At 42.6% G+C, this 16,838-nt stretch overlaps 1 protein-coding gene and 1 long non-coding RNA gene across 12 annotated transcripts in view; one reads left to right on the top strand and one right to left on the bottom strand.

Annotated features, from left to right (window-relative positions):
- Window positions 1-16,838, bottom strand: part of LOC5501870 (helicase with zinc finger domain 2-like) — a 62,064-nt gene that overhangs the window by 13,101 nt on the left and 32,125 nt on the right. For 9 of the 11 annotated variants that reach the window (XR_007313789.1, XR_007313790.1, XR_007313791.1 and 6 more), the window contains 18 exons: window positions 16,503-16,548; window positions 15,547-15,666; window positions 11,804-12,013; window positions 10,806-11,459; window positions 9,917-10,522; window positions 9,314-9,856; window positions 8,854-8,995; window positions 8,322-8,457; window positions 7,500-7,616; window positions 6,434-6,772; window positions 5,884-6,116; window positions 5,120-5,396; window positions 4,778-4,924; window positions 3,882-4,469; window positions 3,010-3,477; window positions 2,683-2,758; window positions 1,269-2,417; window positions 268-828 (listed from right to left, as the gene is read on the bottom strand). Coding sequence is in view for 8 of the 11 variants with exons in the window: in XM_048732818.1 (XP_048588775.1) it covers window positions 268-828; window positions 1,269-2,417; window positions 2,683-2,758; window positions 3,010-3,477; window positions 3,882-4,469; window positions 4,778-4,924; window positions 5,120-5,396; window positions 5,884-6,116; window positions 6,434-6,772; window positions 7,500-7,616; window positions 8,322-8,457; window positions 8,854-8,995; window positions 9,314-9,856; window positions 9,917-10,522; window positions 10,806-11,459; window positions 11,804-12,013; window positions 15,547-15,666; window positions 16,503-16,548 (6,412 nt within the window). In the remaining 3 variants the exon portion in view is untranslated. Of the gene's footprint in view, window positions 1-267; window positions 829-1,268; window positions 2,418-2,682; window positions 2,759-3,009; window positions 3,478-3,881; window positions 4,470-4,777; window positions 4,925-5,119; window positions 5,397-5,883; window positions 6,117-6,433; window positions 6,773-7,499; window positions 7,617-8,321; window positions 8,458-8,853; window positions 8,996-9,313; window positions 9,864-9,916; window positions 10,523-10,805; window positions 11,460-11,803; window positions 12,014-15,546; window positions 15,667-16,502; window positions 16,549-16,838 lie in introns of all 11 variants that reach the window. The other 2 variants (XM_048732819.1, XM_048732817.1) reach the window with 2 other exon arrangements.
- On the top strand, window positions 7,427-8,084 carry LOC125572372. Its single transcript, XR_007313796.1, has 2 exons — window positions 7,427-7,469; window positions 7,842-8,084. It is a non-coding gene; the product is annotated as an uncharacterized LOC125572372 (long non-coding RNA).

The raw sequence follows: 16,838 nt of genomic DNA, 5'->3' as shown, positions 1-16,838 counted from the left end.
GAAATATATGTTATTAGTTAAATGTTTTACCGAAGTAGGTTATTGGACTCGTCGGATTTCACCATTATTGATGTTCAGATCCTGAACTTCATAGAGATAACTACATAAACGGGGAGGGGTACAAAGGCGTCTGCCCCGTAGCAGATATTATAAATAATGAAATAGCCCCTTTCCCTAAGGAGACATGTTCTAGTCATGTATAAATATAAATTGCAATTGAAAATTGTTAAGCACATTCAGCGTTGACAAATGTGAATATCTACTTACCCGCGATATGAATACCAACTTTAGCCGACCCATCAGATAGCTCTTCAACAGACAAAGCATCATCTAAGTCTTTGGACGTTTCTGGATCAATCGTGAATGCACTGCTGACTCTTGGTCGAGTCTCTTTTTCCTCTTCTGGTACCTCCCAAACGTACCCTACGATCCTTTTTACCTCTTCAACCGTTTCACTCTCGAACGAAGCTCGTAGACAGTGATCAGCCTTCAGAATCTCCATGCATTTAGCCTTCGACTCGCCCCTCGGCAGCACTTTGGTAACGATTCCCAAAGGTAAAGTGCAATCTGGACGCCACTGAAGAAACTGAACCACAAACAGGTTTTGGTTTGATAACAGTTTTTCTCTCTTCAACCAGTCAACTCGGCAGGTTGGTTCATTCTCCTGTGTAATAAACCTATAGATTGGCACATCCTTGCAGCCCTCGTACGTTAGGTTTATTATGTTACTGACAAACTTATTGATGGGCTTCATGACTGCAGGATTGCCGTAGTCGGCAGTACAAACGTACTGACGCCCTTTAGGATTGATGATGTGGTCTTTCACTCCTGACAGAAACAAGGGAAAGAAAAGCTATTATTTGTTAACATGCATAGCTTATGTTAAAGGTTACATGGTTGAACATTTGGATTAAGAAGACAGATTTGTGAGGGGCATTGTCACCAGTTTACTAACATTCGATTACGTAACAATCTCCGATGATTTTTAACGAAAAACGCGATAATTATTTCAAAAAGCAGTGTGTCTACTTGAAGTTTCCTTGAGGATGTGACTGATAATTTACAGCGAATGGCCTGTTTAATAAGGCGGGTATTCTGTTGTCTCTTGTCGGTTGAGGTTTCCGTCGGCCCTCCGAAAGTAAACTGCTGACAATGCCGCTTTAAGTTGTGACACATTTTGTAATTCATTCTAAATATTCTTTGTAAATCAAGTGGCATAAAAATGGATGACAAAACATTTTCATAACAAAAGTATGTTTGTTACATACCTAGGATAACTCCCGAGTACCTTGCCTCTTCATTTTTCTCATATTTGTCCTCGGTTTTTTCCTCGTTTTTCTTTGCATCTTCATCACATTTCAAGTCGACAACTACTGTGTCACGGTCGAAGGCTTGCCGGACATGACCTTTGATCACTATATCCGGCGTTTTCGTATCAGCAACAACAGCATAGGAAGTCCGAAACCGGTCTGAGCTAATCCGAAGTTCACATACGATGAACCTCTCCGGATTTTCTCCCACTCGCCGATTCAGGATCTCTGGGTCTAGACTAATGGACCGTGGTAAATTGACAACTGTAAGACGTTGTTGTCTCTCGGACTGTTTGAAACGTATTCCAGTGTCAACCAAACGAATAACCTCTTTTCCGTTTACTCGCTTGATCTCATAGTCAGATGTGTCATTGGGGAGGCGGTGAGTGGTCATTGGTGAGGCGGTATTCCATATTCCAGCGTTCTTCTTCAACACTGGCTTTGAGCCCAAAGGCGGAAACTCGGAGTCTTGTAGTGATGGTAAATGGGCTTTCTTGTTTCGCGTTTCCTCGCACTTGTCCCTTAGAGCTCTAATGATCCCGTCCATAACTGCAGGGGGCACGGACTCGTCTGCCAATGTTTCATCGAGCAACCTGGAGGGACACTCCCCTTCCTGTTCTAGCTCCTCTTCATTTCCAGAAGACATCACAGAAGCAGTGTCTGAAGCTTCCTGCTCTTTAAATAAGGCATCATCTTCGTTCTCGACATCGCTGTCGGGTTCATTATTCTCCTGTGTCTGCTCTACCTGATAATCGCTGACAAATGGTTTAGCAGCAGGGTTCATCTCAATCACATTGATGACTGCCTTCATCTCTTCGTTCAGCTGTTCCATTGTGTATCCATAAAAAGCTCTCAGCTCGTTACATCTCTTAATGAAGTCTTTCCAAAGTCGCCGGCAGTCGCCTACGGTACAAAGCGACACCGGGTCCCCGACTACTGCCACGAGTGACTTGGCGCGCGTGATAGCAGTGTTGAGGAGCTTTGGATCGGAGAGAAACTCGAAGTACAACTCGTCTTTCGAGCACTCGGTTGTGTGTTGATCTATCAGGGGTTTGACAGTATGCGACGTGCGTACAGTGCTGACGAACACTGCTCGAAACTCACGGCCTAAGAAGAAGAAATACTGTATCAACAAGAGTCAGATCCAATCACACCGGCAATCTGCGCTTCAAACAATCAGGAAAAGGCTTTAATTGTTTCTCAGCGGTAGAAACAGCGGTGATAAATTCCTGATGTATCTCTTGGATTAGTTAAAGTGAATTAATTGGACTTGGATTAATTAAACTTGGATTAATTAAAGGATGTTTTATGGAACAATAAATCAAGATCAAGCAGAGATCACTAAGGCAGCTCCACACTTTTGACTGTGTACCTTGTACGTTATGAATGGTATCCACGGTCACTCTCCGAAGCCCTTTTCGCTTCAGCCTATCTCTTATTGCACGGACCTGTATGTAGAACAAAGGTAAAATGAGTTTTTAGGTTTTAAGAAGCACAAAGCATGCAGACTACAAACATAAAGAGGAGGTGAGCAAGGATGAGCGAGGCAGTAGTTTGAAGGGCTATTTTTATTCTGACTGTTTGTCTGTCTCATATTCTGTCTTTTTGTTTGCGTGTCCCTTTTTCTGTCCATGTGTCTGTCTGCCAGTCAGTCTGTCTGTCTGTTTTTGCATATCTGTGTATTCTAATTGGCTCTCACCTGGTAGTGGTATGCCGACAGCACGGCTATCTCACTCAGCTGTTTCTCTCCCCATTGAAGATTTGGCCATTTCTCCGCCAATTCTTCGACTCTTTTGACAACCTCATCAACCTCAGAGGCGTTTAGAAAAGAGTTGTCATGTTGAATTTCCTCCTTTCCTCTAGCGGAGTAGAACATGAGGGGTCCCAAATCCGGATGAGGGAGATTATCTCCTGCCCCGCCGGCAACTAGCTTTTTTCCATAGAAGCAGTCGGAGGAAAATTGGAGAATGACCTCGTTGCTGCGGTAGTTCTCAGTTAGAAACATGACATGAGACTTGAGGAAATGCTCATTCGTTAACATATTGTACTGATCGAAGAGGCGCTCTGGCAGTGACTTCTGTAATCCCCATTCCTGAGAGCCTCCTGAGCTCTGAGCATTCCTGAGGACTTCGTTGAATAGGGATTTCGAGTATACCTCTGGACTCATCTAGAAGCAAAAAATATAAACTATTTTAAATTGTCAGGTGAAATAAGATGGACTGACAAAAATATCATAAGAAGCAAAAAAGACCATTCTTCTGCAATGTCTGCAATTCTTCTGCAATGAACACGAAATTTTGTAGCATTGGTAGATAAAGTATAAAGGTCATATGATAGCAAAGATAGTATTGTACAGTTCGATACAACTAATTTTGCTATTTGGGTGATACAAATTTTCGAAACTCAAATACTTATCTGGCAAAATTGTAGCCTATAGCTCTAAAGAACGGAAGCAAACACAAAGTTTGTACCGTCCATATAAAAGAAAAAAAAAGTTCCTATTAACTTGAGTCTAAACGAAGTTACCCCCTGATTTTATGCTCTAATGTGAACAAAACTTAAATCTCAGACCTGCATGTGATCCCCCGTGAAGACGACCTGCGTGTTAGGTCCCGCTAAGCCCAGTGGGATCAGAGCTTCTGGTTCCCAGGCTTGAGCAGCTTCATCCACCAGAATGTGCGAGAAAAAGCCATGATTCAGCTTAATCTTCATCAACAGCTGTGACGTGGCAAGTGTTGTTATGACAACACGGTATCTTATGACGGCTTCCCTTGTTGGCATTAAGAACCCGTCTTTACCACTATTGAGATTGCTGTAAAGCAGGCCAGTGCGTGAGCACGTGCTGGGTTTACGATCTGAACCATAGATCCTAAATGGTTTAGCAGAACCTATACCATTCTCTTCTGTCAGGTACTGGTGTAAGAGTTCCACGTGTATGTCGGCGGCCGAGTTAGTCTTCGTACAAAGAAGAATTCTATTCTTCCCAGACGTTAGGAGCTGGCGCACTCCCTGATTCAATGTGAACGACTTTCCAGTTCCAAATGGCCCAAACACTACCACAGGAGGGGAGGGTGGCTCTCTTTTAGCGATAGCCCGGATGACGTCTTTCTGGCTGTCGTTTAAACGTTTATCCAGAATCCAGCCCCAGCAAATACGAACCTGCAAAGAGTAATAAGGAAAAAGTAAATTTAACAATTAATAATATATAAATGCAAATAAAAAAGTAAACTTATTTTTGTTTATTAGCCGTAACTCGAGTCACATTTGGAAGTGTGGGGATCCGTTACGACCAAATAATTATAATTTTATCATAAAAAAATTTTATTTTAAATTTCATTAGGATGCCCTATCACTTTAAGATGGGGCAACGGCCATGGCCAAGACGTTATGGCCAAGAAAAATACCTTAGCAATTGACGTTGGATTTCAATTTAGTTTCAATGAAAATAATGTATGACTATGACTAACCTCTTTGATCCTTAGAGGCTGTGGTTTAGGAAACAGAAGTCTTAGATGAACTGGGGCGATACAATCAACTGCCTGATGCATTCGACAGAGAGAGTCACGAGTCAGCTTAAACATGGCGTCCACATCAACTTCCGATTGGTCGTGGATCTATAGACAATAGAAACAACGTATATATTATTTTGCTTGGTTTAAAAACATTGAAAGTAAGGTCCTTAAAAGTAGCAATTTACAATCGCAACCCCACGTATAATACATGCTCTGAGGTGATGGGTGTAATGTCATTGGTTAAAAATGGGATTACGAGGTTAGTAATTCATTTCAGAAAAAAAGTATTTAAAGCACCTTAAGTTCTTTGCAAACATTCTCTGAGAGCTTGATGGTAACCCCCTCGCTCTCCAGTTTGTGGATTGGTACTTCAAACACCTTGCAGGGGTCGCTGGAGAGCCTTAGGTACACAGCCTCTACATTGCGATTGCATAACCGCCCGGCACTGTCGTCGATCGTGACAGGCGTCTGTAGAGGGAAAGAACCAAACAGACCTTCGCCAGCACGCTGGAACCCCATGTCATCAGAAAATAGGCTGTCACGCCCAAGCAGGGTGACTCTTTCCATTGAAAATCTGTTTAGCAAATAAGATATTTTAGTAATTGTAGTTGGGTGAGATAGTGGTATAAAAAGATAAGACGAGGTGAGATAGGGTGTAAGGAGGGCTGGGTAGAGCGGGTTTGGGTTAGGTGAGATGGAGTAGGGTGGGTCGGGTCGAGGTGAGGTAAGCTTGGGTGTCAGGTTAGATGGCGGTATGAAAAGTTAGGTGAGTTGAAGTAAGGTGGGGTCGTTGAGGTGAGGTGGGTTGGTGTGATAAAGTGGGGTGGGGTTCGTTGAGGTAGGGTTGGGTGCGGTAAGGTGGGCTTGAGATGAGGTGAGGTGAGGTGTGGTAAAGTACATCGTAACGTAGGACAGGGTAGGGTAAGAGGGTACGGTATGTCGAAAGGGGGAGGATTTAATGCAGACCAAAGATGATGACGGTAAGTAAGGAGATTGATGTACATATGGTGTATATGTAAGAAGGATAAGACAGAGGTTAGGAGATGAAAGGAAAATTTCACCTGGCAATTTGCTGCTTCATGAACACCTCCTCGACAAACAGCAGCTGGTGCATGGTCTGGTGATAGCTACGCTCGTTGAGTTTACCACTCAGTATTTGCGTGGATACTAAACTCTGTGGATCAGCTGGACATGGGTATTTTATCTGTAGCTCCTCCACAGCATCAACGCGTCGGTCCGTGACTGTACGAACTATTACCGAGTCCTCTGGGTTCCACGTTGAGTTCTTGGGGACCTGTTAGTTTTGGATTTATTTATTTGTCACTTAGAAAACTCACTGAGATTCCAATTTGATTGCTTGAGATTCCTTGCTTTCATTCTTTCAATTGCCAATCGAATTCTGTATGGCAATAGTGTCCTTAACTGCAAATGACTTATAGCTAATAGTTACGTATTTATTTACGTATTCAAAAAGAAAGGCAGCAATATCGAAAAGGCTTGTGTATTATCACCATAACAATTAGACGCATCAGGTGAAATAACATCGCGTTTTGATTGTTATATCGTCTAATAAGACGAGCAACCCTATTATAATCAAAGTATATCAGTTACCTCTTGTCTGGCCTGTTTTAGCGTATACAGTTCTTCGTCACTGACGATGTCAACGTTGAAATTCTTCACGAGGCACGGACCCTTCCCGAAGTCGAACAAAATGCATTGGCTAAAGCTTCCAAACACAGTTGTAGTGAAGGATACCCACACTTCGACTGTTGTAGAATGGTCACTCGTGCTACGGCGCTTGGGAAACTCATGAAACATCTTGTCTTTCGAAAGGACCTCTTCAGTTCCCTCTTGTCCGTTTTCGTCTGTTATCTTGATCTTGGAGATGCAGAAGGAGATATTACGCCGATCTTTAAGGTCAACACGGCAAAGATGCCCAGCCTGGCTTGACTGTTGACGGGATGAAAAGGAAAATTATCAATTTATTGGAATTGTTAATGTACTAGGATTAGTATCACCAAGCCTGAAATATTAAGTGAACTATCTGCAAGCAGGTAATCTTGTAAACACATAGCACTACTTACGGAAAACTTCAGATTGGGGCAGCTCTACTGACTGACATTCTCGTAAGCGGACAGCTCTACTACCGGCACTCTTGTAAGCGAAAAGATCTACTTACAGACGATTATATATGCGCACTACTTACGGTCAATTTCATATGTGGTAAGCTATTCTTAAGATCACTTTTATTAGCATGGTCATAAGAATATCTTTAAGTAAACGTAAAAGCGGACGGCTCTACTAAGAAAATTCTTACAATCCTTACAGCTTTACTGGCGGACAGTCTGCCTATACGGATACTCTCGTCTACGGACTGCTCTACTCATTTATACTGGACACGTTCTACAAAGAAAATAGATCCATGTCGCTTTAACGCAAGAGGCGACAACTCCGAGCACGCGCAAAAGGACAAAGCTAGCGTCATGAAAACAGCTCTTATGTATGGACATTAAGACCACAGAAATCTCTACTTACGGACACTCTCCTAAGCGGACAGCTATTTATATGGACATTTTCATTTGCGTTCAGCTCTACTCATGGATAGAAAAGTCTGACTGGCCATGGCAAATGATAAAATAATTAAACAGTAGGTCTGCTCCAAGTAGTCATGATATACCTTATAGTCCAGCTTGAATGTCCACGTGTAGTCATATCGCTCCTTGTCGCCCTTAAGGCGGACGTTAGGGTTTTCTGGTGTAGTAGCCAAGGCAACTCCTTCCAAATTTTCCAGCAGCTATGTGAAAAAAAAACACAATCCTTTTTATAAAAAAAATAACTGCGAGTTTTATAATATACGAGATATGAGAGCCCGTAAAGATCAGAGATGTCCATGATACGAGAGTATCGTGTAAAAAAGATTGCAAGAGAATCGCGCTAGTTAATCGTACTGTTTGTTTTGACTCAAACTCCCTGAAAAATCTCTTATTTCTTGATGAAATAAGCGTCTTTATGTTTTCAGCGCTTGGAGAGGTACGTGGAGGCCATATCGAAGACTCTAAGGTAATGTTGTGGTTGGTATTCGATGTTTATTTCGTTGTTAATTCCGGCGTTACGCTTCGGAGCTTTGCGTGGCTGAACAGATAAATTACACTTCCCTCTACTAACAAAATATTCTATTTGCCGGATATTCTTCCAAGGTGATGACTGTGACTGTGACTAGGAATAAGCAGAGACCACCAGTAGCAAAAATATCCGAGATAAAGAGGAGGGCAGTAAAAGAGATGGACAGTAAAACAGAGATAATTTTGAAGATTTATCAACGGCATTTTTCCCCCGTCTCAGAGATCGATCCGGGCTATCAGTTTCGGAAGGTTTGAGAAGGCATGACGCTCCTCCTTTAACGGAATTACGTTCATCTCAATGTTGACCGAGAAATAAATCGAAGGCTTTGCTTGTTTGTCTGTGGTTTGAAAATCATGAAATTACGAATGCGACTAACCTCACTTTCGGACTTTATCGGCGCTTCAATAGGCTCTGCCTGGTCTGTTTGCGACTGCTCGTAACAGAATTTCCAGTAATTCAGCTCTTCCTGTCCATGGGCAAACGAGCAGGTGTTCCCAAAGCGACACACACTACTATTAGATAAAAAGAATGTTTACACGGAATTCAATGGAAAAAAATACCGCACCTTTTTCTGAATGCAATACATTAAAAAAGGCATTTTTGTATGAGTATCACTGTCTGTTTGCGACTACCAAGGGTGGCATCCTGGGTTCATGACCGTATCCTCGATCATGACTTAGTAAAGCAATAAAACTGGCTCTACAAGCCTGTGAAAGTTTAATTTATATACAATAATACGAAGTCTAGGTCCATTTTGTGCACAGCGACCTTCTTTCTCCATCATATCTTCTGGCATGATCACATTGTCTTAACGCTGGGTGTGACTCGATAATAGTTTATTTCTGGCTTATTGCTCGTTTCTTGATATAATTCTAGGCGCTGATTTTTCTCAAAACAAAAGAACTTACGGTCTGTTGCAAAGTCTGTAGCGTCCGCCGTAGACTCCATTAGGCGGCGGGCGGAGATTCCCTGTTCCGCTGAAGTTGTGCAGTGTCGGGTTCTGGTAACGCTGCTCACTGTGTTGGTCCACATGATTCGGAGGAGGAAGTACTAGAAGATATAATTACCATAATATTTCTACAACTTCACTATGTAAAAGATGATTTATGTGACAGCCTTTTCACAGTCACAGACTTGAACTGTCGTAATCTATGACGTCGTAACCTAAGACCTGTCGTGACAAATGACTTCTGCTTTAGATAACTCTTTTTTTTTTGCTCTCCGCAGGTACACATTTTACTTTTAAAACTTGCGGTGGATCCCCGCGACAAGTGTGTGTGTGTTTGGGAATAGGTTTGGTGAATACAAGGTGGCCTCCTGAGATAATGTGGAGGAAGTTTTTAACGATCTCGTTAGTAAAAAACCTACCTCCTTCGCGCTCATACGTCCACATCAGTAGTTCAGGACCATGTGGGAATGTGCAAGGATTCCGTGCACATGCACGCCCCCATGCAAAGTCTTTACACTCCTTGAGAGCAAGCTTTGGGTGCAAATTTCTCGGGTAAGGCCTCACTTTGTACCAAAGCCCTTTCCTGTAGTCCAAGAAGGCATAGTAACCGTAATGTCGGTTCTCGCAGCCTTTGCACAGAAAATCTGGTATTTTCTTGCAATTGTTCATGAAATGGTTACAAACTATTTTCACTTCGGATGGAATCTGGACTGCCCCTGCTGCTTGGTGGAAGTGCTGTAAGGGAAGCCTTCTAACTGTTTCAGGGATTGGCCCATTGCCGGCCTGTGGGTGCTGCTGGTAGCCACTTGCGTTTCCGAGAGGAAAATATGAAGAGTCCTGCAGTAAGGGAATGTTTGGTCTTGAAAGATCATAGCTAGACCAAATATTTGAGGTCAGTGCTGGTGACCCATTGCTTACACTTCTCGATGTGAATATATCCGGCATTGGGGCGCTTGGCTGAGTTTGCTGTTGCTGTGCTGCTCTCGCTGCGAATGCATCTGCCATTGGTGCGCTTGGCTGAGCTTGCTGCTCTTGTCCAACTAATCGTATTGAAGGAACACTGCTATTTGATTGGTTTAGCACTTGTTCCCCTTTTTGTACGGGAAATAGCTGATAGCTTGATTGGGAATGCTCTGGAACTTCTTTCTGGGTGTTCGGTTTTGTCAGACTAGCTTTGGGAGTCTCAATTGAAGATGTTGGCATAATGGTAAACCTTTCGACTTCTGGCCTTTCTGAATCATTCGACTGGGCTAAGTTGTGCTTATCCGTCTCAGACAGTGCCATTTGCTGACTTGGGCGATCTTGCACGGCAAGATGATTTAGAGGTGGCTCGTTAGTTGTCAAGTGTTCTGGACCTTGTGGTCGAACTTGAGTTCGTCGGATTAGAGAATTTGATTGTGGAATGGCTGCCACTTGATGTACTTGCAATGTGCCAAGTTCTTCTGTATTACCTATTGCTTGAGTTGTAGCTGGATGTTTGCTCTTTTTCAATATCTGCGAAGATGGTTCAGTCGCATTTGGCTGAATTGGCTCTGAGATTTTTGCTGTGTTCCCGTTAGAGCCATCAGTACTTTCCACGAGTTTGCCCTTCTTTAACCTCTCGAAGAACTTTGACGGAGTCGGAAGCTCTAAAATAACATTAAACAGGTAACTAAATACTCAAGCATCGACGTTTTCAATCGTTGTACTTGATAATGTAACAACCTACACATTCCAGCACAAACCTGCATAAACAAACGTAACCAAATGACGACGATTATGAGGATGGTGGTAACGGTGAAGTTGTTAAAGATATATGTTGATCATGATGATAGTGATAATAATGGTGATTGTGATGATGTTTACGATGATAATAATAATGATGATGTTGTTGTTGAATGTGATGTGATGATGTGAAGTGAGATTACTTACTTCCTTTTCTCTCCAGTTCCCACATTTCTTTTTCTGGACCGTGTGGAAAAGTGCAACGCTCTTGGAAATGACATTTCTGTCCTTGGGTGTAACCAGGGCACTGCTTTAAGAATTGTTTCATCGAAAGAGAAGGAGGGTATTCCCTCACCTTAGTCCAAACATTGAATTCTTTGCTCCAAAATACATAACAAACATTACACGTTTTGACACATTTGAGACAGGCAGTGCCGTTGTTATCTTTGTTGCTTTTTCTTGTCAGGAAATGCTGACAACCAATCTCGATTTCTGGAGGTAAACTGTTCTCTCGGCTTGCTTGGAGGTCAACTTTAACAAATGTACTTGTAGAGTGATCAGATTGCCTTGCGTGTGGTGTCACTGTTTTCCATTCGTTTGAGCTAGGCTGGACCTTCTGTGATCGTTGTGGGATGGCACTAAGACTGTCGGCTTTGGCCAGCAACCTAGGTTTGCACTTCGTAAGCGTTTCAAACTTGTTTGAGACAGTAGGCATCCGGTTTTCACAACTGCACACCGATTCATACTTTGAAGTTTTAGATGTATTGCTTAGACTGGACAACGATGAGGAGCGATCACTTGATTTTATGCCATCCTTTCGCAAATCTTGCACCGGAGGTGATTTCTTTGGTTTGGTGTTTACTAAGGAAAGACGGAAATTGTTAATTTACCTTGTTTCACATAACAATGTCACCATAAAAAAGGCAATTTTGACAGGAATAAATACCCTAACCTCTACCACGGAGGTACCTCCGTGCTTCCACAAAGGCTTCAACAGGGATGCCATAAAAAATAATTTGAAAAACTATTTTAAATTGATATAATGATAGGTAAATCAGTTGTATTAAAAAAATGGTTTCAGCGTTATTCATTCTTGCACGCAGACAATTGTGAGCCTGGATAGAGAGAACTATGCTTTACTTTTCCAATACAGTAATATTTGAAATGGCTACTAGGAGCTAATGATATCGAATAATTAAAATTACCGTCATTGACGGGTGGTGGAAGGCAAGGCCAGTTCTCGTCACTGATCTTGACATTTGCCTTTGGGTTCCATTGCTTAGTGCTGGCCTCAAGACCCAAAGCAGAGGTAAGGCATGGGGACGAAACATTCCTTTTTGAAGGAGGCTTTCCTGAGTATTTTGTTGTTGGTGGTGTTGACACCTTGGTTTGTGTGATACCTCGGCTTTTGGTATCTGATGAAGAAATTAAGGCATCATAAACTGCTAATGACCAGAAAAGCCTGATAGACAGATGACCTGAACACCCTGATGGACAGATGACATGAACACCCTGATGGACAGATGACCTTAACACCCTGACGGACAGATGACATAAACACCCTGATGGAGAGATGACATGACACCCTGGTGGACAGATAACATGAACACCCTGATGGACAGATGACATGAACACCATGATGGACAGATGAGATGAACACCCTGATGGACAGATGACATGAACACCCTGATAGACAGATGACATGAACACCCTGATAGACAGATGACTTCAACACACTGATGGACAGATGACATGAACACCCTGATGAACAGATGACATGGACAACCTGATGGACAGATGACCCGAACACCCTGATGAACAGATGACATTAACAACCTGATGGACATGAACACCATGATAGACAGATGACATGAATAACCTGATGGACAGATGACCCGAACACCATGATGGACAGATGACATGCACACCATGATAGACAGATGACATGAACACCCTGATAGACAGATGACTTCAACACACTGATGGACAGATGACATGAACACCCTGATGAACAGATGACATGGACAACCTGATGGACAGATGACATGAACCGCCTGATGGACAGATGACCCGAACACCCTGATGGACAGATAACATGCACACCATGATAGACAGATGACATGAACACCCTGATGGACAGATGACATAAACACCCTGATGGACAGATGACCTGAACACCCTATTGGACAGATGACATGAACACCATGATGGACAGATGAGATGAACACCCTGATAGACAGATGACATGAACACCCTGATAGACAGATGACTTCAACACACTGATGGACAGATGACATTAAGACCCTGATGGACATGAACACCATCATAGACAGATGACCCGAACACCCTGATGAACAGATGACATTAACAACCTGATGGACATGAACACCATGATAGACAGATGACATGAACAACCTGATGGACAGATGACCCGAACACCATGATGGACAGATGACATGCACACCATGATAGACAGATGACATGAACACCCTGATGGACAGATGACCTGAACACCCTATTGGACAGATGACATGAACACCATGATGGACAGATGAGATGAACACCCTGATGGACAAATGACATGAACACCCTGATAGACAGATGACTTCAACACACTGATGGACAGATGACATGAACACCCTGATGAACAGATGACATGGACAACCTGATGGACAGATGACCCGAACACCCTGATGAACAGATGACATTAACAACCTGATGGACATGAACACCATGATAGACAGATGACATGAACAACCTGATGGACAGATGACCCGAACACCATGATGGACAGATGACATGCACACCATGATAGACAGATGACATGAACACCCTGATGGACAGATGACATAAACACCCTGATGGACAGATGACCTGAACACCCTATTGGACAGATGACATGAACACCATGATGGACAGATGAGATGAACACCCTGATGGACAGATGACATGAACACCCTGATAGACAGATGACTTCAACACACTGATGGACAGATGACATTAAGACCCTGATGGACATGAACACCATCATAGACAGATGACATGAACACCATGATAGACAGATGACATGAACACCCTGATAGACAGATGACTTCAACACACTGATGGACAGATGACATGAACACCCTGATGAACAGATGACATGGACAACCTGATGGACAGATGACCCGAACACCCTGATAGACAGATGACTTCAACACACTGATGGACAGATGACATTAAGACCCTGATGGACATGAACACCATCATAGACAGATGACATGCACACCATGATAGACAGATGACATGAACACCCTGATAGACAGATGACTTCAACACACTGATGGACAGATGACATGAACAACCTGATGAACAGATGACATGGATAACCTGATGGACAGATGACCCGAACACCCTGATGGACAGATGACATGCACACCATGATAGACAGATGACATGAACACCCTGATGGACAGATAACATAAACACCCTGATGGACAGATGACATTAACACCCTGATGGACAGATGACATGAACACCCTTGTGGACATTTGACATTAACACCCTGATGGACAGATGACATGAACACCCTGGTGGACAGATGAAATGAACACCCTGATGGACAGATGAAATGAACACCCTGATGGACAGATGGCATAAACACGCTAATGGACAGATGACATGAACACCCGGATGGACAGATGACATGAACACCCTAATGGACAGATGACATAAAGAGATAGATAGACAGATGACATGAATACTCCCTGATTGAAAGATGACATGAAAAGCCTGATGGACAGATTACATGAACTCCATGATGGACAGATGACATGAACACCCTGATGGACAGATGACATTAACACCCTGATGGACAGATGACATGAACACCATGATAGACAGATGACATGAACACCCTGATGGACAGATGACATGAACACACTGATGGACAGATGACATGAACCGCCTGATGGACAGATGACATGAACCGCCTGATGGACAGATGACATGAACACCATGATGGACAGATGACATGAACACCTTGATAGACAGATGACATGAACACCCTGATGGACATATATACAGATGTTATGAACACCCTGGTGGACAGATGACATGAACCGCCTGATGGACAGATGACATGAACACCATGATGGACAGATGACATGAACACCTTGATAGACAGATGACATGAACACCCTGATGGACATATATACAGATGTTATGAACACCCTGGTGGACAGATGAAATGAACACCCTGATGGACAGATGACATGAACACCCTGATGGACAGATGACATGAACCGCCTGATGGACAGATGACATGAACACCATGATGGACAGATGACATGAACACCTTGATAGACAGATGACCCGAACACCCTGGTGGACAGATGACATGAACAGCCTAATGGACAGATGACATGAAGAGACTGATGGACAGATGACGTGAACACCGTGATGGACAAATGACCTGAAAACCCTGGGAGACAGTTGACCTGAACACCCTGATGGCAGATGACATGAACACCCTGATGGGCAGATGACATGAACACCCTGATGGACAAACGACCTTAACACCTTGATTGACAGATGACATGAACACCCTGATGGACAGATGACATGAACACCCTGATAGACAGATGACCCGAACATCGTGATTGACAGATGACCTGAACACCCTGTTGGACAGATGACATGAATACCCTGATGGACAGATAACATGAACACCCTGATAGACAGATGACATGAACACCCTGATGGACAGATAGACAGATGACATGAACACCCTGGTGGACAGATGACATGAACACCCTGGTGTACAGATGACATGAATACCCTGATGGACAGATGACATGAACACCCTGATGGACAGATGATATAAACACCCTGATGGACAGATTACATGAACACCCTGATGGACAGATAACATGAACACTCTGTTCACTTAGCACCCTGTGTAAAATACCTTGCAATGCAGTACATGAGCTGACACTGGATGAACCACTTGATATTCCAATGGCAAGGTCGTTACTCGATTGAGTGCGCTCTACTTTGCTTTTCTTCTTCTTTTTCCCGGCATCCAATGCTGATAAGGAAACAAAGGACCTTAGAAGTCAAAGAATTTAAATAAAGATGCTTATGAAGAAGAAAAAAATGAGGAAGATTGAAAAAGGAACCTTGGGAAAAGAAATAGTTAGTGTCGTTCTACAGAAAAATGGCTGGAAAACTGATCTGGCCGTTTGTGTAGTGGTTAAAATTTCAACTATTCAAGAAATAGCCAGTAAGGCGTAAGGCCATTTGCAAGGCTCAATTAAAATGCTTAAAGTCTTGAATCCGATGGGTTACAAATATCTGTGTTAAAAGGTATTAAAGGGCCTTTTCTTCGCTGACTAATATAATAGTTTATTAAAGCCTTTTGCAGTGTGACTGAATTAGAGGCGATGTGCGCCTATCCACACGTCTGTCTTCTAGTCATGATGTTGGCTTGTACTAAAGCGTCACAATACTTCATTCCACGCCAGATGAATACCTAAGGCCCTCTTCTTAATGTTCTCTTATTGATCGTTAAGACGTTTGGGTAAGCTAGTGAAAACAACCGAGGCATATTCGGTCGACGATTTGATCAGCGCACAGCAAATCAACACAATAACGGCAGGTGGAACATTAAAGAGAAATTGTGAAGAGAAATTAGTTCTTCTTTATATACATTTTGACGCGTCAGCGAAGTTTAAGCCCTTGTGTATTATATTGCCTTTTGAACATTTTATAGAAGGAACTTGTGAAAGAAGTGTTTCATAATATCGGAAGTGACGTCACGGACAAGCTTGTGACCATTGATCTAGCCGTTAGTGAGGCCGATGAGGCCAGACAACGGTGGAAATAGAGCGTATGAAAATATGACAATTTAACAACATTGAATACCTGCCATAACGTCGTAGGTGATTTTGATTGGTTGGGGGTCACTGACCTTAAACAATGAAAACAAAATGGTCATCATTTTTAACATTTTTTTAAATACAAACCTTTAGAGTACAAAACTTATTATATTCTAGCCTCACGTTTTACACTAACCCTTTCGTCTACCTTTGTCTTTATCAGAGTAAAACTCATTCATTTGATGCTTTATCTAATGTTTAACTACTCAACTGGAAAAATCTACTCTTCGCCATCTAGAAAATGTGTAAATATGACTTCTCATAATGTGTAAATCAATTTACAAGGTTTTCACATACATTGTAAATTAACATGACCATAATG

The sequence above is a fragment of the Nematostella vectensis genome, chromosome 9 (assembly GCF_932526225.1).
Source record: "Nematostella vectensis chromosome 9, jaNemVect1.1, whole genome shotgun sequence".
NCBI classification, from domain to species: domain Eukaryota; kingdom Metazoa; phylum Cnidaria; class Anthozoa; order Actiniaria; family Edwardsiidae; genus Nematostella; species Nematostella vectensis.
This window is presented reverse-complemented; position numbering and strand designations above follow the sequence as displayed.